This window comes from Solea solea, chromosome 4 (assembly GCF_958295425.1).
Source record: "Solea solea chromosome 4, fSolSol10.1, whole genome shotgun sequence".
In the NCBI taxonomy this organism is placed as follows: domain Eukaryota; kingdom Metazoa; phylum Chordata; class Actinopteri; order Pleuronectiformes; family Soleidae; genus Solea; species Solea solea.
Genome location: NC_081137.1, coordinates 17,992,899 through 18,016,562, shown reverse-complemented (window position 1 = coordinate 18,016,562; position 23,664 = coordinate 17,992,899). Strand labels below are relative to the sequence as shown.

Here is a 23,664-nt window from a genome sequence, read left to right as displayed (position 1 = left end):
ATTATCCAGTTCAATACACACTCTTACTGTGAGAGTGGAACAGGGGCAGAAGAGAAGGCACATTGCATGAAGCTTATGGTGTCCGACACAGAGTATACATATACAGACAGATAGAGGCTGACTACAAAGATTATCAAATAGTATGTTGGGTTAAAAAGTCCAAAGTTGCCATGCTCTCCCGTTGTTTTCTAACAAAATGGCCCAATCCTCTTTGCCGATTGTTCCAATCCATTCAAAGTCATTGAAATACATTGCTTGCTGCATGCATGGAGCATTAGTTCAACGTTGGCTATTAATGAATTAGGTTGATTTTAAGGTTTTATATACATGTCTGTAGTGTAGAATAGGGTTAAAAATGTTACTTATAACATCCTTTCTCCTTTCCTTTACATAACCTGCATACGATTAGTCGATGAATGTCGTCAAATGACAAATCCTTGGTCAGGGGCAGCTCTAATATAAACCTGGCGCACTTGATGTTTACTTCAGGGAACATGTCGCCTGTCTTCCACTTCAAGCGCCTACACAATTGCATTGCAAAACACTCTTGAGATGTTATTCTTTCTCGTAGCGTGGCTGGACTACAGTCAGCCCTGCCTCTGTTTGCAGTCACCATGGAAGCAGATGCCCCATATTCCTCGGGGGTATCGGTAGACAAGGTCACCGCTCTGATTGATGTTAGCCTCCAGAGTCCTCCTCTGTGTACAGGGTCCAACACCAATCTCCATTTCTGTAGTGCGAGAGAGGAGAGCACCCACAGGGACCAAAAAAAGAACCACTAACGTCCCCCGTGGACCACCTGACCTGTCGCTGCCATTCATTGTATTCATTCACTTGTTTGTCCAGAGCGGGACATAAATCCTTGGCCCTTCCTACAAAATGATCGCGCAGCACCGAGGCTTGATGGAGTTTGACAAGAGGCTGTAACGGTGTGTTATCACTGCATGGTGTACATCACCGATCACGCATGACAAATATGTAATCGGGTCAATGCCGTGTTTGAATACGACTACTGTCAGCATGGGAAAGGCTGTTTCACCGCCTGCCTGTTCCTCTACTCAATTAAATAGGAGGACTGTCCACATAAATATCCCACAGTCTGCTACATTTATGTCATAGCACACTATTATATTCATATAGAGGAGCCACATGGAAATATAGCACAAAAGCAGTGCGAATAAATTATTATACTAGGCCTCTGTCCCTTCACCATTCCTTCACTCTCCGCCGTGTAATGGCAGAAAAACAAGTGCGTAACAAGCTCTCATGAAGAAATCACTTCTTCACTTGCATTGTTAAAAAAGCCACTTTTATCTCTCTTCAAATTGAAACCTAATTCCAACACACGAGAGAGATGAGAAACATAGTTTGCGACTCTCTCTCCCCCGTTTCTATTACAGCAACAAGCGCGGACGTCGTTCCCAAATGCCCACTATATCTTATTACAAGTGTGAATATATGTATTTTTTCTCAACGTGTGTCAATGGAATGGGATCACTAGAGGAATCGTTGATTATTGAGACTCCCGGGCAATAAGTACTGATGTTTTAGGATGGAGACAGCAGAAAAATACACTTAATGACGCGAAACATTGAGTCCATCCACATTTAGACCCTTTCAAATCCCTTTTAAAAAACTTACGTATACAAGTCTGCATTTACTGAGTCACAGTTGGTTCTCTCTTTCATTGACGGTTTTATTTATTTCACATTTTATTATTTTATCATCTGTTGTTTTGAAATTGACACATTAAATTATTATTGAGAGATTTTCAACACACAAGTGTGTGTGTGTGTTTCTTCTTGGGGAGGTCGCCGATGACGAGAAGCATCGCGCCGCGCGTGTCATCCGTATCTCACAAACAGAGATCTCAGATGACTTGGAATGAGTCGATTTGCATGAAAGGTGGAAAGGGTGAACGGCGTTTAAATATCCAGCAGTCCACCTGTCTGACAGACTGTCTATAAGCGGAGGCGCTCCAGTTCAAGATTCAAGATTCAAGATTTCTTTATTGTCATTCCAACACACATTAGGACATGAGGTCAGAACTAAATTTCAGTCTCTCCAGAACCCGGTCAGCCCAGCAATAAAAAGAAAGAAGAAAAAAAAGAAGAAGAAAAGAACCAAAAATATAAATTTAAAAAAAGTTCTGTAGCTACAGGGTGAAATTAGGGTTGCCGTGCTACAGTAGAAGTTGGCTGATGCGGCAGAACAAAGTGCCTATACAACAAAGTAAATCTAATTCACATCAAAATTGGAGTTGACCAGTCACTGCCCACACCTTAACCCAATAGAGAGGCTGTGGATTGAGCTCGGGGAGCTGTGGGCACTAAGAATACGTCTGGACTGAAGCAGCTCTGTTGGTAAAATGGTCCATAATTCCTCCTGAACATAGTCTGAGGAGTTTGTTTGGAGTTATTGTTGCCAAAGGAGCGTCGGACGAGTTATAAAATCTAAGGCTTCAGCAGCCCCACTGTGAGAGTTTAATGGGTGTGCTCAATAAAGACACATAATCTTGCGCCTATTTTTGTGTTATTACCTGTAGCGTCTTTAATGTCTGCACCCAGCCTCGTCTCCCAGAAAAATAAAAAAAACACGGCTGTTATACTTGCCCACAAAATGATGGAGTATTGCATTTGCACAGTCAATACGGAGTAAATGTTTGAGAAAATGTGGGAACTCTTGCCGCTGCAGCATGAAGAAATCGGTTTGCGACCTGGTCGGAAAAAGGGCCTTTCTGCCTGTATGTGCAGATTAGGGGATTAGGCAAATTGGACACTCTAAATTGACCGTAGGAGTGAGAGTGAATGGTTGTTTGTCTCCATGTGACCCTGAGATGGACTAGGCGACCTGTCCAGGGTGTAACCCACCTTTCCCCCAATGTCAGCTGGGATAAAGTGGTAGAAAATGGATGGATGGATGTTATTATGGGGGAGATTTTGATTACCAGGTGAGATGACCAAGGGTGGAGTATCTGGAGTCAGTGATGAGCTAAGTTGAAAAGCTTTATCGAAGACAGCTCAGATCCGAGGAGAACTGAGACGATGCCAAACATGAACGAGATGTTAACAGTTGGGCATCCTCTGTCATTCTGCCAGTAAATCTCAGAGTTAAAGGAATACTTTAAGCTTCCCAACCTCAGTTTCCCAAGTCGAGAAATATCTTTATTCTTTTTTTTGTCACGTGCCCACCAGTAACACTTGGTCCAAACCTTGGTCCGAGGCTTGAAACTGCAATACTAATTCCGCACGTTTTAGACCCACTCGTAGGGGGACGGGAGAGGCGTCAGACAAATGAGGCCTTTGTGATTCGCTGGTTTCAGCTGGTCTGTACTGAGTTGTTAGGTTTGTGCTTAAGGATGTAAATTGCTAATTCAAAGAAAAATTCAAATGTTGACACTATATCTTTTTCAGGCCATGACCAGGTGCTTTTTTGGGTCTAAACCAAACCACAATCCAAACCAGGAAATGTTTACCCAATCACACATATCTCTGGTTAGTAGAAAAGTACCACGGCAACATACGGTCCAAGTGACGGGGGTTCCTATAGACAACAAAACCATTTTATGATGTGTAATTATGGAACGCTGATGACTAATCAATTGTCGGTAAAAGACTGATGAATCTCCCAGTCAAACACATTACCCTATAATGAAGAGATGAGGGATATGAGGAATATGCACTGCCAAGGCCACGCCCGTGAAACATTCATCATGCGCTGCCCCATGACAAATAACGACACATTACTGAGCTCACCTTGGCAGCCGTGAGAGCAGCCACCTCCCCTGACTCCTGACACATAAAGAAACTGTGAAAACCCCGGCAAGTCGTTTTGTGGCAGCTGTCTGGTTCAGCTATCTATACATAAATTAGCCATTGTGCTTTTATGGAGTCTAATACAGGTCGCAGCCTTCAGTTGCACTGTAAAAAATGGAATTATTCAAACCATTTACATCAGCTGTGAAGATATTTTGTGCATGTGAGTAAGTGAATTGTACGCAGGGATATTTTTAATCATTGTGTTTTCACAAAATCTTAAATTTGAGTCGAGGACATCCGCCAAATGAATAGGACAGATCACGAGAAAATATGCGTCTTTTCCTGTCTTGCCTTTTACTAAAAATGGCATTAATTATGAATTAATATCATCATAAATTATTGAGCATGGGGAAAATATGTTAAAATGTTTATTTTGATCTCTTGAAAGTGCCTGGATTTTGCTTAAGCTCAAGTCAGGAAGGAAGGAAAGAAGGAAGGAAGGAAGGAAGGAAAAATATTTAATCATTTAAGTCTCCGCGCTGACAGTTGTTCTCATTGAAGTTTGAAGAGAAACTGGGCCAGGACATTTTTCAGAGTGCTGTGCCCTAAATCAATATCTATCAGCAATCTGAAATTAAATTGAGATTGAATCCCAGTTTCATCACCAGGTCAACACTCGATGGATTCCATCTAATCAAAGCATCCTAAAACAGAGGAGGGAAGGTTTCTTATTGGATTTGACTCCAGACTCCAGACTGGTCAATTGGTCCAAAAACATTACTCGAAATTTCAAACGCTTCCCCGACCGACACACCGCAGAGCTTCCACACTTATGCGACCGAGTGGGGGGTAGGGGTGGGGGGTGTAACGGCATCTTACCTTGAACGATGAGATGCACCTTTGTCGATTTTGGTTTCCTGTTTGTGAGGATGGAGCAGACGTAGGGCCCCTCGTCATGGATGTCCACATTTTGGATTTTGATGCTGTACTCTGTGACGGCTGTGTTCTCCATCAGGACGACACGGGGATCCAGAGACCACTTCTCGTTGCCGGCAAATAGAATGGTGGTGCGGTTGAGCCATGCCACCCGCGTTACTTTGCTGTCCACATTGCATCTGAGAGGCAGAACAGAAGAACACACACATGCATAAGATATTGAGGCTGGAAACACAATAGTAATCCTCCATTTATCCCCTAGTACCAGTGGACTGAAATAGACTATACTAGTTTATTTTTACAATTTCCCCCTAGAACCGAAGCATTCCGACTAGATTGTTGAACAGAAACTAAAATTAGCAGTTGCTAATTTGCCTCAAAATGTATTGGAATTTCTGTTTATCAGGGTTGTGTGTTGTAAATAAAAAAAAAAAAAAAAAACACTTAATCAACTCAAAGGCTATCATTTGTGCTGTGTCTTGTTTTGAAAAGGACTATTTTGGCCCAGAATTTGACTTTATTTACTTACAGTTCTAGCTCAGTGAACACTGAATAGGGCAATTAAAAAAGAAAGAAAGAAAAAGGATTGTATTTATTTTATTATGCATTAACTGAACGGAGCAGTCAGTTAAGTGTCCCATTTACTTTTGATAAATGTCAGACTTACTGACATGATGTGCATTCATTTTGGTTTACTGCCTTGAGAAATGCATCGTTACGTTTCGGTTTGAAGAGGAAAAGAAAATCACAAATGATCACAATTATAGATAGAATATGTGTAGAATAATAAATCATTAAATCAGTATGATAATTCAAAGTGTTGCGATACAATCAATTAATCAATTAGAGTTATGAGACAGCAGTGGACAAAAAAAGCAACTTGAACTAAAGTGCTTGTTTGTACATTAAAATACTGAAACAACATGTGATCAACAAAGTATCATACAATTATTATTATAGTTATTTTGTTGGTGCACATTGTCACATAATATTAAAATTGTAAACACATTACAAATATTTAATGAATGCATAATTGAGTAACTGCAGATGAGAAACTACATCCACATTCTAATACACTGTCTTTTCAACTTGGTGTCAATAGCAAACATATAGGGATTTAAAGATGTCTAAAGCTGCTGCTGCTGTTGTGTTTAATAGCTCCATATTATAATATTTTCAGTCACAGGGGTCAGACATTCATTCATTCTTGAAGAAACTTTTCCCGTGTCCCAAAACGCTTTATCCACTGGATTCCTCTTTATCAAAAGAACTGACTTCAAAATACTGCTGTCAAAAGAAACAGCATTCAGTTTCTGTGCTCCACAGCTCTGGAACAAACTCCCAGAGAACAGCAGGTCTGCCACATCTTTTAGTTCTTTTTAAATCAATGCTGAAATCGTTCCTTTTTGGCCACAGCCTTTTTCATTTTGACTGCACTGTGGATTTCTGTATTTACTTCTGAATTCATTCTCTTCACTTTGCTCTTTTAAACTAAGTTATGTGTTTGCTTTGTTCAGTCATTTGCAGCTTTCACAATTTGTAGTTTGTGCAAACCCCTCCGAATTTCCCTGCTGCTGGAATGTGTGCTACAAATACGACTGGCATGTCTCACCTAATGACAAAAAGAGATTGGATGTTAGCCCAAAACTGTGCCAAATTGTCAGTATGTTTTGCAGAAGGTTATGTGAAGCAAAGAGGAGAAGATGGTAACAACCTTTGTATGATATCCAAGACTTTCACAACTGACTGGAGGACACGCCTGCATCCTTTGCATTACATCACCCAATACAACACATTTTGCTGTTATATATACATACATACACATATGCATATACACACATATGCATATTTGTATATATATACTGTATATATACATACATACATATATATGTATATGTGTATATATATATATATGTATATATGTATATATATATATATATATATATATATATACATATATATATACATATATATACATATACATATATATATACACATATACATATATGCATATACATATATATACTACTAGAGCAGGTCCATGGAGCTATGATGCGTTTAATGACATATGGAAAATCCAGCTTAGCTTCACAAAAAATAACCATATTCTTTCTGGAAATATAATCATAACATACTAAAAAAGTAATTGAATTCAGAAACGTTCAGACACACATTAATTTGATTATTAAAACAAATAAAATAATAAATAAATAAAAATACCAGCAGAGAAGGCCACTGTATATACACACATACATACATTGCTGATAACAAAGCTTCAGAATGTGGCATGCAACACTGGTCACCCTGCAAACACGGAAAAACCTGCAATCTGCAATTCCCTCACGTCTGCCCCCAAAAGCGTCAACAGAAAAGTGGGTTAAAAAAATGTCTCCCTGTGTACATGCACCTCTCCCCGTCTTAATGTGACCTACAATGAAAATGTTCCCATAAACACGGGTGAGTGTTAATTGTTTCTACATTAAATTTGATGCTACCTGCGGGCTAAATTGTGGTCCATGCTCAATTTCGCTGGAATTATCTTTAAATGGACATGACAGTGGAGTCTGGGTTGAACAGCACTTTTTGAATGCAGAACTAATTGGTTGACCGCGCTTAAAATATTACAAGAAAAACATCAACAAGCATGGAATATTCTGATATATCCTTCATAAAAGGAGTTCTGTCAGACATGACAAAGCAAAACACAACACTGTAGTAGTGTATTTTTCCCGCCCATCACAATCAAATTGGGTTTTAGTACTGCAGAATGTAACTGATTGATCACTTCCCTATTCATGTATGTAAATATAAACCGATGTCATCTATGTTTTCACTCTGGGCATTTCATGGACCGTCGGATGATCTGATCATGAGGGAACACAGAAAGAGAAGCGGTGTCCTGTCTCCTGCAAACTGAAGGCAGGCACCACTCCTCACCTGGACGCTCGAGACATTCTCCCGCTGTCGTGAATGTGTCTGACGCAGACAACGTCTCGCTGCGTTTGCCACACGTGAAGCAAACCGGAGAATGTCCAGAGTTCATCTCTGAAAATGGCTGTAGTTGAAGACGATAATAAGGAAGCAAAGCTGCCTTACACTACAGTTGTGCCATTCACCCATATTTACCGCAGCTTTCCAGCTTTGTATTACGAGAATAGGGGTTGTATTTTTGGAAATTTGCCTTCCAAGACCAAGTGTCGTGATAGGCACGTAAAAAAAATAAATAATATAAAGTAATACAAAGATAAATGCAAATTGGTGAAATATTCCTTTAAGTGTCTTTCCCAGGGACACACTGACACAGTGGAGCCAGAATCAAACCCTCGCCCTTCTGATTGAAAAACAATTCACTTTACCACTGATCCACCGTTGCACATAAGAGTGTAGAGCTAGGGGGGCTGGCTCTAGAAATGGATTTGGATAAAGCAATGGCTTATATAATGATTTCTGCATGTCCATCTGGCATAGAGAAAGCACACGGGTTCTGCACACGGCTGCTGATCTACTGTGGTCTAAATATTAGTCTAATGTTTTGCAAGGAACCTACAGAGTAAATAAACTTAATGAAAAATAAAACTAGACTCCGAATGCCCTGGGGTAGCTATATCACTTAAAAACAGAATTTGGCAGAACATTTATTGATAGTATCAGTAAAATAATGGAGACACATTTCAGCTTCCCGTGCCAGTACTTTTTACTTTGGCACCGAGTTTTGCATGAGCCGTGAAAACAGTCCTTTTTAAAATCCAAAATACCCTCAAGTTTAAGATGTGGGAAGATGAATTTAGTGCACAAAGCCTCTGCATCTAACTGATTAGTTTGCAGGTCTCAGCACAAGTTATCGCACACAGTCCACACAGCACATCATCCGGGGAGCTTCACACAGCCAGCAGTGATTCTTTAGCCCCAGAGTGTCACACAACATTCACAGCAAATAGAGCAGGACAAGAACATTTTAGGTCCATAGATTAATGTGTGCCAGAAAAAAACAAAAAAAAAACAACCGGTGTGTGCATTGGTGGATGAAGGGAAAACAAAGACTTTTAGGGACTGGAATGGAAGGCTGTGAATATAGAAACTCACTCTGAAGGACACTGTCACTAGCCGTCAGTCACATATACATACATATGTATATATATATATATATATATATATATACATATATATATATATATATATATATATATATATATATATATATATATATATACATATACACACACATATATATATATACATATATACACACATATATATAAACACATATATACACATATACATATATGTGTATATATATACATACACATGTATATACATACATATACATGTGTATATATGTATGTATATATATATACATATATATGTATATATGTATATGTGTATATATGTGTGTGTATATATGTATATATGTGTATATGTGTATATATATATATACACATATACACACACATATATACATATATACACATATACATATATATGTATATATATATCTATATATACACACACATATATACATACACATGTATATACATACATATACACACACATATATATACATATATACACATACACTTACAAACTGCTAGTATTGTGTCACGTAAGGGGGCAATCACAAGGGTGCACAACTTTCCAGTTGCATAAAGTGTCATGGCACCTTTCAAACTGAATCTCAAAGCTTCAAAAAATGAGAGTTCATTTTTTACAACCAGAGCACTACATGTTTTATACAGTCCATAATTGCAATAGGCCTGGCTGCTTCAAAATGCTCTGAGAAAGCAAAGGGGGAGGACAAGCATGATGTGGTTTTTGCACCCATGGAGCTAAAAGAATTAAACCAGAGGTTTTAGATTGCAAAGCTTGCCTGTGATCGGCTCCGTCTAGTCCAAGGATGACAATGATGAGAGCTTGGGTTGAAAAGTTCAAAATAATTTCATGCAGGCCAAAAAAAACAGAGAGTATCATAAAAAATCATTTCCATCTTTCAAGCGTCATAAAATCCAACGATTCACCACAACATTGTGAGTCTCACTGATGCCAGACATGGATCTCAAAATCCATGTCTGGTTCAAAGGCAAATGTACACCATTACCCTTTTCCCCTTTGACCTCTGAAGAACAGATATAAGATGACCCATATATTTTCAGAAGGAACATTTTCCCTGAGCCTATTTGCCTTTGGAAAAGTACACTCGCTAAAGAACAAGGCTCCATAAATTCCCCTTAACTTCAATCGTAATTAATATTTGCAGAGCCTGTAAAGAAATTACAACTTTTGGTTGGAGGCAGCATAAAGCAAGTTTGCACAAACACGTCTTCTTTGAGGAGCCCCTAATGGCTTTCAACGGGTAAGTTAAACACCGAAAGAGTAAAGGTCAAGGGCAATTAAACTGCATCCTCCATATTTAACATACTTAAACATGGAATAAATAGTAGCTTATCCAGAGATAACAGAGCTCAAGATACTGCGAAGGGACGTACATACAACAAAATGAAGTGGTTAGACCTAACAGAGCGTCCAGGTTTGTAATGTTTTCTGCGAGGTGTAGATCTTTTAAAAAAAAAATAATGTTCCGACAAGTTGGCTTTGGTGTCAGTGGGCGGGTGAATCATTAATAATTAACGTAATACGTGTTTATTGAGCAAGAACACTAATAAAAAAAACTAGTGTCTTTAATTCTGCTGGGGGGAAATCACTTCTTAATTCTTAAGAGTCTTTTTAAGAAGTGGTCAGTCAACAGAGATCATCACTAATTGCTACCAATTGACTGTGATCACCGAGCTGCACGTTATTACAGTGTGTGAACCCATTGTGAGGTCAGCCGCTGGTTTGGGAGAAAAGGATTTTGACCAGTAGCTTATTGTTTTTGTTTTGCTTTTGTTTGCTTTTCAAAACTAAGAACAGGGTGGACCTTGGACCGTACTCGCCGTCAATCCCACTGTGTCCATGCCCTAATACGTGCAGTCCATATATGACTCTAAATAAGACCTTGAACGACTAAAAATACCATTAACAACTCGGGGAAATGTTCGAGTTTGGCTCAATTTTGACAGACTAAAATAAACACTGAGGTGAGGATGCAGACAAGACAATGTGGGAACTACATCATCTCTACTATGAATTGATGCGGGTGTGCGGTTTAATGTCGACTGCGAGGGAGGTAATGTATGCACATTCACTCGTCGCACGGCTCCGCGAGAGCCATTTGTCTGCTTCAGCTGCGTCAAGTTTCAGTTAATCCAAAGTGATAAGCTGCTTTTGCTGCACAATAAAAAACTGTGTATTGGAGTCACACTGAGATTTTATTGGGAAGTGACTCCAGAGAGTGCATCGCTTCTGTTCCCTACATTACGCTGTGTCGCCCGTAACTTAAGGGAACACAACAAGTGTTTTCGTCAGGTCTGTTATATTTAAGCAGATCAGTTTTAAATATTGCAGCAATGCTAATAAGAACAGTGCAGGGGCTCGGGCTCAGTGTGCTTGTTAAATTAATCTTCTTCTCCTGCCTTCATTTCATATAGTGTCTCATCTCTGCGTATGGATTATGTAAGGACTACACTATATTGTGTTTACTGATTAGTTTGTCTTGTTTTCGTCGTTATCTGTCACATTAGCGAGCTGCGAGGAAAAATTCATATTCGCAGTGGTGGAATAAACACTCACATAATATTTGCTAAATCAGCCTAAATACACATAATTGGTCTCAGTTGTTAGGTATTTAATAGGCATAAAAGTCAAACACACAAATACATATATACATAAATATACATATATATGTATGCATGTATATATATTTATATATGTATGTATATATATATATATATATATATAGACATCTCAGGGAAATGGCGCAACACTGGGAAAAACCACTTCATAAATCGAATCGAAAGAGGAGTCAGAGGGCATTTGAAGCAAGAATCTTGTATTTGTCAAGAAAATCCATTCAAAGTCAGAGTGGCATTACCGTGCAGGTTAAGTGCACCGTATAATGGATGGCAAATAATAGGACAATCAGTAAGTCGCATTTACTTTTCTCTTCACAATCCTGCAATCATCTACATGAAGGTCAGGGCTTAGGCCACGCCACAGATGTCACTGCCCCACCACAAAAGGAAAGAGAATAAGAGCTTTCATTTTCTCCCAGTTTCGAAACACTCGCTGGCAGAAGAACAAGAGCCCTGTTGTTGAAGGAGGCAAAGAAGGCAAAGCTGCAACCTCTGAGAGACATTCAGTCAGTGGAGAGAGGCGCGCTGTCTTTTTTCCCCCCTCTATCTCAGTGGTGAAGTGAGCCGGAGTGAGTCCAGTTCCACAACACACTTATGTAGCACAGTGTCATCTATTATGACAGACAGACCAGAGAGGGCCAGCAGGGAAAAATACAAAATATGATTTAAAAAAAAACTCAGTAGTATATACAGATATAAATAATGTTTGAGCCTAAATGTCACCGACATTCATAACCGGGTGGTTATTATCACCCCCACTTCCGCATTTTGGTGTCATCATTTTGTCAAAAATGTGACTTTTTGCAGTTTTGGGCGTCCATATTCTTTGAGGAAATGGCAATGTCAAAAAAAAAAAACTGGGCAAATTCATGTAGAAATAAAATATACAATAAAATATGAGTATGATATGTATATATGTAATATATAAATATATTCTGCATGGATTGGATTGCATGTGCAACCTTTTTCCCCCACGTACATGCTCTTTATATTGTGAAAACTGGTAAAAAGTATTCCTGAGTCATCGCGCCTGAATAGAACGTGTTACTTTTGTCCAAAACAAAATACGAGACTGAACATTTCAAACGTTTTTCCTTCTCCCTCGTGTGCAAAAAACAAAAAACCGTTGCCGAACCGGGAAACCGCGACACAAAACTGCAATACAAACCGAACCATGGGCTTATTGAACCGTTGCACCCCTCGTGAATATGGTGAGTGTGAGTTTTGCATCGTGTTCAGTTTTGTCCTGGTTGCTATTCTTAAGGATGCACATCGTCACACTGAGAGCTTTTCAGTTCTCCTCTGCAGGCTACTGAGTGACTCCCGTGGAGCTACCAGAGGTTAAGTGTTCAAGGGCACCTTGTCAGACACTACACTCAGGAAAGATGGCCATAGTTAATCCTCTCTTCTTCTTTTCTTTTTTTTTCTGTGTTACTTGCAGCTGCTGCGGGGATTCACACCAGTGACCTTCCAGTGTACGTATCCAACCATAAGAGGAGAAATTAGCCAACTCTCCTGGAGGGATATCTCTTAATCCTGTTCGCTTCAGTCAGATTTACCAAATTTCAGAAATGTATCCTGTCACCTTCAATGATATAGCAGGTTTTTGGGTCACATTTTATGTATGTATACAGTATATATGAACTTCTATTGCCTTCATCTAGAAGACTTGAATGCAGCATTTGTTAACTGCATTTGTTGGGTTAAGTTAATGAGGCTTTCCTTCTCAAGTAGCGCTTACTTGATAACTTTAATTGACCAACTTAATTGATTAAACTAGACTTTACTGATTCAGTCTTGTTTTCTATATATTTGGGGGTTCATGTTCTGCATTATGAGGAATTGAATTCCTTCATACCATGTATTCTCTTTTTAAAAAGGAACAAAAGTTAAGTACCAATCAAAAATGTCTGACTATAAACAGTTTCCCCAAAAACCATATTACATAAAATATATTATATAAACACATTACAAATATATTAACAACAAACCCATCTGGCAAACGGAAAAAACAATCTTCAAATGCAGTGAGAAATGGCCTAAGGACTTAGAACTGTCACTTCTAGAAGTTGATAATATCAATAAAATCCTGTGCCACAATACGGATGCATCAAATACATGAAAAAAAATAAAATAATTGCTTTCAAGTCCTGACTTGTTACTTAAGACAGTTCAGCACACATAGTTAACACCTTGCATTTAGTGGTATTAGATATCCAGGCAATCTACCTGAGAGTAAGCACTCTGGCAAAATGTCTGGATGTCGTCCAACTCAAAATACTCCCATTAAAGTCCAATTTAAAAACAGTTTGGCAAATGGAAATGCGTTCTTCAAACACGGCGTGAGAGCTTTGAGCAATGGCCTGTCGAAGCCGATGATATCAATGAAATCCTCGCTACATATCCATATGTAAGTCTTTTTTTCTAATTTCTGAAAAGTGTACGTTTAGTGCGTTTAGCTCGCCGATTTACCACCTTGCAAATGATGGTCAAATAAATTCAAAAGGCAAGTAAGAATTCTGGCAAAATATCTGATTATTGCCCCTATTACTTCCAATAAGTGGAAAACACTCAATCAATTTAAATTAATAATCAATTGTATTTGTTTAAACCCTGTCATCCTGGTATTAATGGTCAAATTTTCCGAATAGATGTCGCAAAATGGCTCGTGCAATATGTCTTTCGTCATATTGGACACGTCAATTACACACAGGCCATGTCTTATACTTGTGTAGTATAAAAAAAATACATTGAAATGAGTAGATTGAGATGATAAACTCCTCAGGAAAATGTTTATTGACCTAAATTAAGTGTGAATTTGACTACCCAAGAGAACACATGGTTTCAGGCACTTCCATTGTGGGCCTGGAGACTTTATCCGTTTCCTCTGATGTGCACAAATACACATATATTGGTAGAAATAACAAAATAGCTCATATAAAGGTCTGATCATAGAGAGGGAGAGAGAAGCACCAAATGTAGCATGGGGAACTACGACCGAGTTTTGTTGTAATGGTGTGACAGCAAACATTTGTGGTCGCACCGAATGGAAAATGTGTTTACACTTTGTCCTTTAGGGAAGATGTCCTTTCACAAACCCATGCAGTGTCTTCAACTAGTTAAAACTCTCGGGTCTATTTGTTTGCTGGGTTGTGTGTTTTCTGATTTGTGTGGATAAAAAGGCACCGAAAGACGTCGACACATCCTGATAGTTCCTTTCTCAGCCACAACAGAGGCACTGTTCGCTGGGGACACAGCGGGAAATCAATCATACAAACAGAACACAGTCCAATTTCTCCACTGAAGGGAGGCTTGAAATACCACGGTGTAATTCAGACTTGAAAACCCCCATCTTTCTCTGTGCTTTCTGTGACACCACTGCCAATGATTTGCTGTTGTTGTTACCTCTTTCTGCGCTTAAATAACTTAAATAATAAAAGGTGAATTCTCTGGAGGATACAAAAAAAGATAAAAAAGGGGGTGTACGAAATAAAAACTTAAAACCTATTATTTAAAAGGAGACTGAAGATGTAAATAAACACCCACCCACCCACCCACTACATTTGCTGCTCGTCCTTGAGGGCTGCAGAGGGAGCTGCAGCCAAATATTGTGTATAAGATAAGGATGCAGAAAACAAAGTATGCAGTATAGTATTTAGTATGGAGGTGTGACACGGTTTTTACCCAGCTCAAACTATTTACTGACATGATCTTATCTTTACCGGGGAAGCAAAGTGCTCAAATTGGCTGAGAGAGAGAGAGAGAGATCGACATGAAAACTGTCCGATTAATCCAAATTGCACTTCACAACAGAAGGATTTGTGCTCAGTGTCTGCTGTGATGACACTTCAGCTTGACACTTCTGCTCTCTTAACAGCTCCACCGCATTGTGGTATCCATATATTAATTTATTGCCGACTAATCCAAAGCAAACCAGCACCCGACTCCATTCCCACATGGTTTCTGAGCGGTTTATTCTTCAATCCTAACCATTGAATGTACAGTACTTCGACTATTGTGTGTGATTCATGTATTTACATGTGTTATCTACCTAACTGTGTGGTATCCTTGCTTCTAATATTCCACCATGAATGTTGGATTTGCCGCGTGCGCCGCTGCATGTGATCACAAAATTGATAGATCACTCCCCTTTAAAATGTATCACCGCAGACGACAAGCCCGGAGGAAAACACACTGCATTTGTCAGCGATATGAATGCTGACCACGATCGTTCATCAAACAGTGCGAGCTACAAATTAAGACCCCCCCCCCCCCGAAATTATTATAAGAGTCAGACTATTTTAACGAGCACAATAAGACAATCATCTTTGTTGAGGAGGAACTACACACACACACACACACACACCTCGTACACACACACTTCATAGATGCTCTAGAATGCTGTTTTGCAAGGATTTAATTTGAACAAAACTGTGTTGCTGGGTGTAATCAGAAATACTGATATAATAATAGGGATTTTTTTTTTTTTGACCCACAACCACACGACGCAGCCAGCCTGCAAATGTTTGTCAATCATGACCAGAACCCAACAGACGACCCAAAAAAATATGCAATCCTTAGTGACTGCAAAGTCCCAGGAAGTAGCTTTAGGCACCAGTCGTTTCAGGCGGTTACCGTTTTTTTCTTAACAGCGCCACCAGTTGGATACCACGGAACATAGCGCTTCAATTTTCATGGCTCCAGCAGAGCAGTTTAGACCGGATTGACGACATGTAAGTATAGCACTGAGTGTGAAATTAATTTCACTTTTGACGAGAAAACAATCACGAATGCTTGAATTCACACAAGGAAGTTTGTGTAAGCTGTTCTAAGGGTACTTAAACCGTTTTGTTCTAAAGTAGGAGAATGTTTTTCGTCATTTTGAATTCAAAACATTCAAAAGAGACTTGTTAAATCCACCGAACTCAATAAAAAAAAAGGTACACAAATACACATTGAACTCTTGTGTTTATTTATTAGTATTTCAGTGAAATAAGCGTTTAAAAATATAAAGTAAACACTAAAGCATAAGGTAGTATTTGGCTGTTGAAATGAAGTAGTTGGTGATTCGGTGGAATAACCCTTTACTTAAAACGCTGCCGTTTCTAGACTGTTAATCGTTATGTGGCGTAAACGGTAGCCGCATGAAACTGCTGGTGCTTGTAACTACTGTCTCCGGCATTGCAGACACAAGCCGTGTCTCAATTCAGGGTCTGGATCCTGTGAAGCGCGGTTTAGCCCACACAACGCACGGGTTTCCCTTCTTCTTCCCCTATTAAATCCATCTGGCTGTACACCAAGAGGCTAGACGCTGCCCTCCACAGTTCAAAGTCCTGAATCACAGTTCTCCTTCCCCTCCAAGTCTGACTGTTGATTTAACCTCTAATCAGCCAAAGCATCCCAAAATCTGGTATATTTACAAATATCTGATGTAAAATAAACATATTTCAAAAATATTTTATGTTGAAACACAGTTGTAGACGTGGTAGTAGAATTTATTGATTTTTGTGTTTTTGTAAATATTTAATGTAACACTGGAGTAAATGTGATGTGTCTCATGCTTAGAGACAAACATGGACAAACAATTTTCCTTAAACGTTATTAACCTGGAATATGATTTAAGACTTATTTTATTTTATTATAGAACAATAGTTAAGCAACAATATGTAAGTCGACCCTATAATTACGGATGGTTCACAACAGATAACTTTGGACATGAAATATTAGAACAAACCAGATCAAATAAGCCTGGTGTAGCATCTTAATGCTTCTCTTTAATCCACAAAATAATAATAATTCAATAATATGAAGAGTCAGCTGAAATGACTTGGATACAATGCTTCGGAATTGTATCTACTTAAATCATGATTATAGCTCAACATTCTCTTGATAATAAAGTTTTAACAAAAACAAGCGATAACGAACGTGTCCTTCAAAAAACGGGCAAACATCAGCCGCAAATCCACACTTCACAGGACCTAGACGTGAAATGAGACACAGCTACATACCATTGGGCTCCCTCAGCCCCGTCACTGACTGAATAGCGCTCACACACGTGCTGTAGAGCGCACAGACGCACGCGCACAGACATATACACACCTGCTGCAGACGTGTCCTCTCTCTCTCTCTCTCTCTCAATAATTACTTTGGCTGCACACTTTGGGGCTCAGACTTACAACAATTGCGGACATTTTCACTCACCCGCTGTTAAAGCTCCATTCCTCCACCCCCACCTCCTCCTCCTCCTCCCCCTCCTCCCGTCAGTCTGTCAAACAGAACGATTTCCACTTCCGCATTTAAATAGTGTAAATTCGCGCGCTTTTGTAGTCAGGTGACCAGCGTATTTTTTTAATTTATTTTTTTTATCGTTTTTCCTATTGTTCAGTAAGTATCATATATACCCACACAACAGATGTATGGACAGGGGGGTAAAATTAAAGGTACCTTTCATGATTTTATCTCAGTATTGTGTTTTTCATTTATTTTGAAGCCTGGTGGGCGGGGCAAGGGGTTTAAAAGGGGCTGCTACTGTAATTCGTGAAGCACTGTATATAAAAGCTTGATTTTATTTTTTTATTTTGTATACATTTGATTTTATTCTATTTTCATGTTTTCTATTTTGACTTGATAATATATTTTTTTCATATGCAGTTGTATATATTATGGTTAATTGAAAATAAAACTTTTAATTCTGCCTATTCATTTATCTAGGACTGCAAGTATGTCTACTAATGTGCACAGTTAATAGTTATAATGAGGTATTTCTGTACATATATTTTTTTCTCTTTGGAGATTGATTTAGCATCAGAAGTAGTTTTATTATGAACTATATATCATTCCATAAACAAAACAAACACTTTATTTTGAAATCCATGATATAATTCACAACATAACTGTAAGCTCTTATCTCCCACCCCTATTAGACAGTGGCTTTTCTCAAAAAAGTTTGACTTTTTTTTCACTTGACCGGCCCTCTACTGACCAGACTAGATGCTCAGTCGCCCCCAGGTTATTTGAGTTTGAGACCCCTGCGTTAGGGGAACATTCTGGGAACCTTTAGAGAACGTTCTCTAAAGGTTGTAGAAAAGTAACATTCTGGGAAATGTGCAACCAAAAACTTAAAGTTAGGGCAACTTTCCGTGGCAACCACAGTAGAACCTTGAGGGGGGACCCTCAGGGAAAGTTCCCTGAATGTCGTGGGAACCAAAATGTATCAGCTGGGATGGAGCAGTGTATGGGTTGGTTATGGAGAAGGTAAACACCTGCATTTGCAAGCTTAGCATTGGATTTTTGTTTGTTGCTTACATTAAGAGTCACTGGAAATAACCATGGGAAGTTGGGACATTAAAAGGGCACTAACTCGACTGCGCCATCATTTTTTTCTCGTATTAGAGGAGTTATTAGAAGAACTCTGTGACACAGAACTGGAAATATCTTACTCTGAGTGCTGTCCTGGGTGCTGATATTGCTCTTTCCAAATCCCAGCCGCAGGTGCAGAAAGAGGTTAAATAAAAATGTTTGGTGCCAGTGGTTTAGTTCAACAAAAGTTACTGATACCCCTTTAGGAAAGAAATAAAACATTCTGTGTGTGAGAGTGACAGAGAGGGGAAAAGGTGGGGAAAACAACACAAACAAACAGTCATTAATAGTTTATTTGACCAACCCATCCGAACCCACTGTTTTATCTATTTTGTGGGTTCAATTTGGACGTCACTACTATATAGGTTTTGGAGAATTACACAGCGTCCATTCAGATAACGCAGAGGTGTTTTGCGTTAATGAACCATGACATGTCATCAGAGATTAAAATTGAAATACTGTGCCCACCATGAACAATGGCGCAGACAATTTGACCATTACTCAATTTCCATTTACGGCCCACGAACACTGTTTATGTTTTTGATTGTGTTTTGTGTTGTGGACTGTTAACCCCCGCCCCCCCCCCCGTCCACCGCAGTAAATATTCCACATAAAACCCATTTAAATTATACTTTGAATGTGATCTATTGAGTGAAATGTCAACAGACGCAGCAGCTCGAGCTGCATAATTCACTCCTTTATGAAAGCAAACGGACAAAGGCTCTCCCGTGTGTCAAAGGTCCCTTATTTTTACGACGTCCGTTATTTATGAAGTGAATCCTTATTTATCCCATGTATATTAAAGGAACTACTACTTTCGAGTGCTTCTAGTGTTCATCATGGTGCACTCGGGTCCTTTCTCCTTTGCTCCTGTCCTCATTTGATTTGTTGGTCAACATATTGGCACGGCATGAAAGCCTGCCAAGGTGCCCAAACACATTTCCTTCAAATGTGTTTACACTCCACCAAACACAACTGGCAGCATTCAGCAGCGTGGGTTTACAATTCCAAAGTGAAGGGCCTTGTCAGGTTAAAAAGGAGCAGCTGCTAGTGGATGGAGGAGTCAAAAAAAAATTGGTTAATATCTTCACCAAGATAGCGCTGTTGTCAACGACAACGCAAGCTCTCGTGCGTACGGGGAATTGCAAATGACTTGTGAAAACTAGGACAAAAACAATGACAAAACAGAGCTAACCTCATGTGGGTACGGGTTGAGGATTTTTTTTTTTTTTTCCTCCTCAGCCAAACTTTGGGAACATGTTTTCCTCAAAAATCAAAGCGTCGACTGTGAGCTCTTGATAAACAGTAAAATCCCCAGAATGTCAATCGCATCAAGACTGTCAGCATTCTGCTCACCCACCCAACAGGTGGGCTACTGCGCTTGATACTATTACCTTAAATGTGTGTATGCGTGTGTTTATGTGAGGCTTGCGTTAATATTTCATTTGCCACCAGGCACAAAAAAAAAAAAACTCAAAATGCTGCTTCTTCAGCAGCAATTGGATAAAAAGACAACACATCTAGTGCACGTCCAATGCTGCTGCGAGGACTGTGTTCCGTAACAGACACTGACAAGACAAATCTGTGAGTCGGCTTCCCTCTCATGGGTCTAAAAACTCCCAGCATAGTAAATGATTAATAGAATTACTGCCCAGTGTTTGCCTCCACTGCCCAACAATTTCAATCTATATGTTTGCTTTTTTTTGCTGTTGTTGCTTCCATGACGCTTGAAATTTTTTTTTCAGAAAGCCAAAAACAAAACTGATACCAAGCAATTACACGGCCAGTTTCGCCAAAATGAAATACGGATGCTAGCGCTTTTGTACTTGTACTTGTAGGGAAGAGCAGGGTGTCATGATCTACAGTATGTGGTAAATGGATCATTAATATTATGAGTGCATGTCTTGTTTAACCCTTAGAACACAGAGCATTTTGGCTGTTTTTTTTCCCCATTACTACATTTAAACAAACTGAAAATGTGCAATATAGAGTTTCTTATATCCTTTTTTCAGCACAACCTGACCAAAAACATACTAAAAATGTTTAAAATCTGATTGAATTTGTGAAATTTGGAAACACGTCACAGTTCAAAGTTCACTTGGCTCGTTCTTATGAACTAAAAGTAGAGAAAAACGGTCTAATTTTTGTGACTTCTGCACAATTATTGTTACTGCATGCCACGACTATAAATGCGACATAAAATGAATCAAAACTTTGTCTTAACATCACATAAGATGACGAAAAACACACATTTTTCAAAGCCTAAATGTGTGACCTATAAACACAGACACACACACACCCAGGATGTCCATACGGAGTTGTGTATTACTCTAACAGCAAATTACCATGGGTGCACCTGCGTGCGGCTTTATACAACATTAAATCGAGTGCACAAAACGTGTTGCCACAATAGTGAATAGCCTTCAATGTGAGCAGTTGGACTACACTTTAAAGGACTGCCCTGAAGACTTTCTTAAGTTACTGGATTCCAAAGGCAATAAAAAAAAAAATACTAGATTACTAAGGTCACAACACAATCTGATCAAAACCTTGGGAAAAATGGAACAGAAAAGACACCCCGAGAACATACTGCCTCTGGCCACAGCTGTTACCGGTCCAGGCCCATTAAAAAATGCAAAATAAAATTACAAATATTTATACATGCTACTTGAACCTTTGCCCCTGCAGTGTGCATAAAAAAGGCACAATTCATTGTTTTTGCGAAACGCTGTGTTTCCCTGAGATATGAGGATTAAACAGAACAGTTTCACTCGACGCCGCGAAAATGAGTCTTAAGAGCAAACAAAGAGCCCGACAACTGCCAAGCACAAAGCGAACGCGCTCCACAATGATCACCACGCTACGCTGCCCAAAATGTCAGCACCTGTGAAAATTTCAATTTACCATAAATCTATGCCAAGTCCTGAATTTGCATTCCGGGGAGGCGCGCGTGCGAGAGAAGGTTACGACATGGTGAGCTGCAGGGTCCCAGGGACACAATCAGTGACAAAGGATTCATATTAAAGACAGATTATTGTTTTCTCCCCACACAATGCCTAGCCTTCAATCCAATGGCCCCACATTGGATGAATAGCATTACTCACACTGTCATTTCCTGTTGCCACTGCAGGGTCAGAGGAGACAGCCATATACAGGGATCCAGTTCTATCACTGCGCTCCATCAAAGTCGAGCATCACAGACGGGTGGAGAAATACTTCCCACAGGACAAGTGTGACAGACATTGTAAGGACAGACTGGGTTACTTACCGCTCAGCCACTGACCAGCAAACGTGAGGCAGATTTGTTTTGTCTTTTTTTTTTAAAGGTAGGAAATTGACTTTGACAGCCCAACAAAACACATTTTGGACCAATACACTGGCAATTTACATGTAAATTGGTTGTAGGTACAAATTTACATACAAGGTTGGAAAATGATTTACTGTATGTTCATACCGCTAACTTTGTGTCCAATGCGGACACTCCTTCTTTTGTCGCCTCATCTGGCAACGGGGGGGGATTTTACCCTCAATTCAATCCATATGTAGATAATATTTGTCACATATTGTGAGGCTTATTAGGACCATAATATTATGTAAGATTCTTTTTAATCTCTGTGGGAAGGAGTGTTATTACATTCACATGCAGGTACAAGAGTTTTACATTTACTGAACGGTCTGTCTTCCCATCGACGCAAACAAATGGTCAAAGTGGATTAAGTGGTATGTCTTGGGCTGCCGTGAGAAGATAATGTAGGAGCGAAAACTATTTAGACGCGGTGACAGGGAACTTGCAGTTCTTTTTCAGCGTGAGCATTTTTTTTAGAGCAGATTAGTTCAGTGTACATTCATTTCACCCCAATACAATAACGCTTCTATAGAACTGAAGCTGCAGCATGTTTTATGGAGTGGCCGAAAAAGAAAAGAAGGGCTTAGAGTCTTGAGGGAGCCTAATTAACTGAGCCAGGATTTGACTGCTACATAAAGTGAACTAATAGCTACTGAGATGAGAAGAGTTTTGTCTAAGAGCCGCTCATTCACACACGCGGTGGAAACGAGGCCAGGGAAAAGTACAGTCGGTGCTCATTTGTGAAAGAAAGTGATGTGCTGAGGCAAAAGTGTGGCTTTTAGGGAGACATATTTCCCGTCTGAGCAGTGGGGGAAACACAAAACCTGGAACAGTGTTGAAGATCATCTGCTCAACTGCAAAGAAGTCATAGGTAAACAACAAAAATCACTTCTCGCAGATCAACGTCGGATGAACGGAAGTCCTATCATTCCACACTTTTCAGCTCTGTTGCGAGCAAGTTCAACTTACCCAGGTTATGTTTTTCGTTTTTTTGGCTCCAGTGAACCGTCCAATACCTGTCTGTAACCTGTGCTACGAGGCTTATTATGAACTGCCTCAGTAAATACTGGGTTTCCTCAAACTCTATCAAGCCTGTTCATGTGAAATAGGTGAAACAAGTCGTTAATTATAAATGGAAATGACAAGCGTTAATAAAGGACCTAATGTGATGCGAGAAGACGCGCCAATAACTGCTGGTAATGTTGACAGACAAAAGTATTAAACTGCAGATACACAAACTGTAGTTTCAGGTCCCGTTTTCTGTTCTATCAATAATAATAATAATTTGCTGTGTCCTCTTATGGTGTCTCTATTTTCCAGTATTTTTCTTTTTCTTGCCATTGTAATTCCATGCTCTACCCAATCCTTTGCATGTGTTAACTTATTCATACGACACATTTTTATATGATTATTTTAACTATGGTGAGAAAAGATAATGGTTAAAAACCCTTTAATAACCCTAGATTTGATTTAATTGAACATAAATAATGAATAGTAAACATTAATTGGTTTGAATGAACTTTTTGACTTTTGCTTGAGT

The 23,664-nt window shown here is 39.3% G+C and overlaps 1 protein-coding gene across 2 annotated transcripts in view; it reads right to left on the bottom strand.

Moving 5' to 3' along the window:
• opcml (opioid binding protein/cell adhesion molecule-like) overlaps positions 1 to 23,664 on the bottom strand; it is a 291,933-nt gene that overhangs the window by 81,095 nt on the left and 187,174 nt on the right. For both annotated transcript variants that reach the window (XM_058628308.1, XM_058628306.1), the window contains one exon: positions 4,638 to 4,873. In XM_058628308.1, coding sequence (XP_058484291.1) covers positions 4,638 to 4,873 — 236 coding nt within the window. The remainder of the gene's footprint in view (positions 1 to 4,637; positions 4,874 to 23,664) is intronic.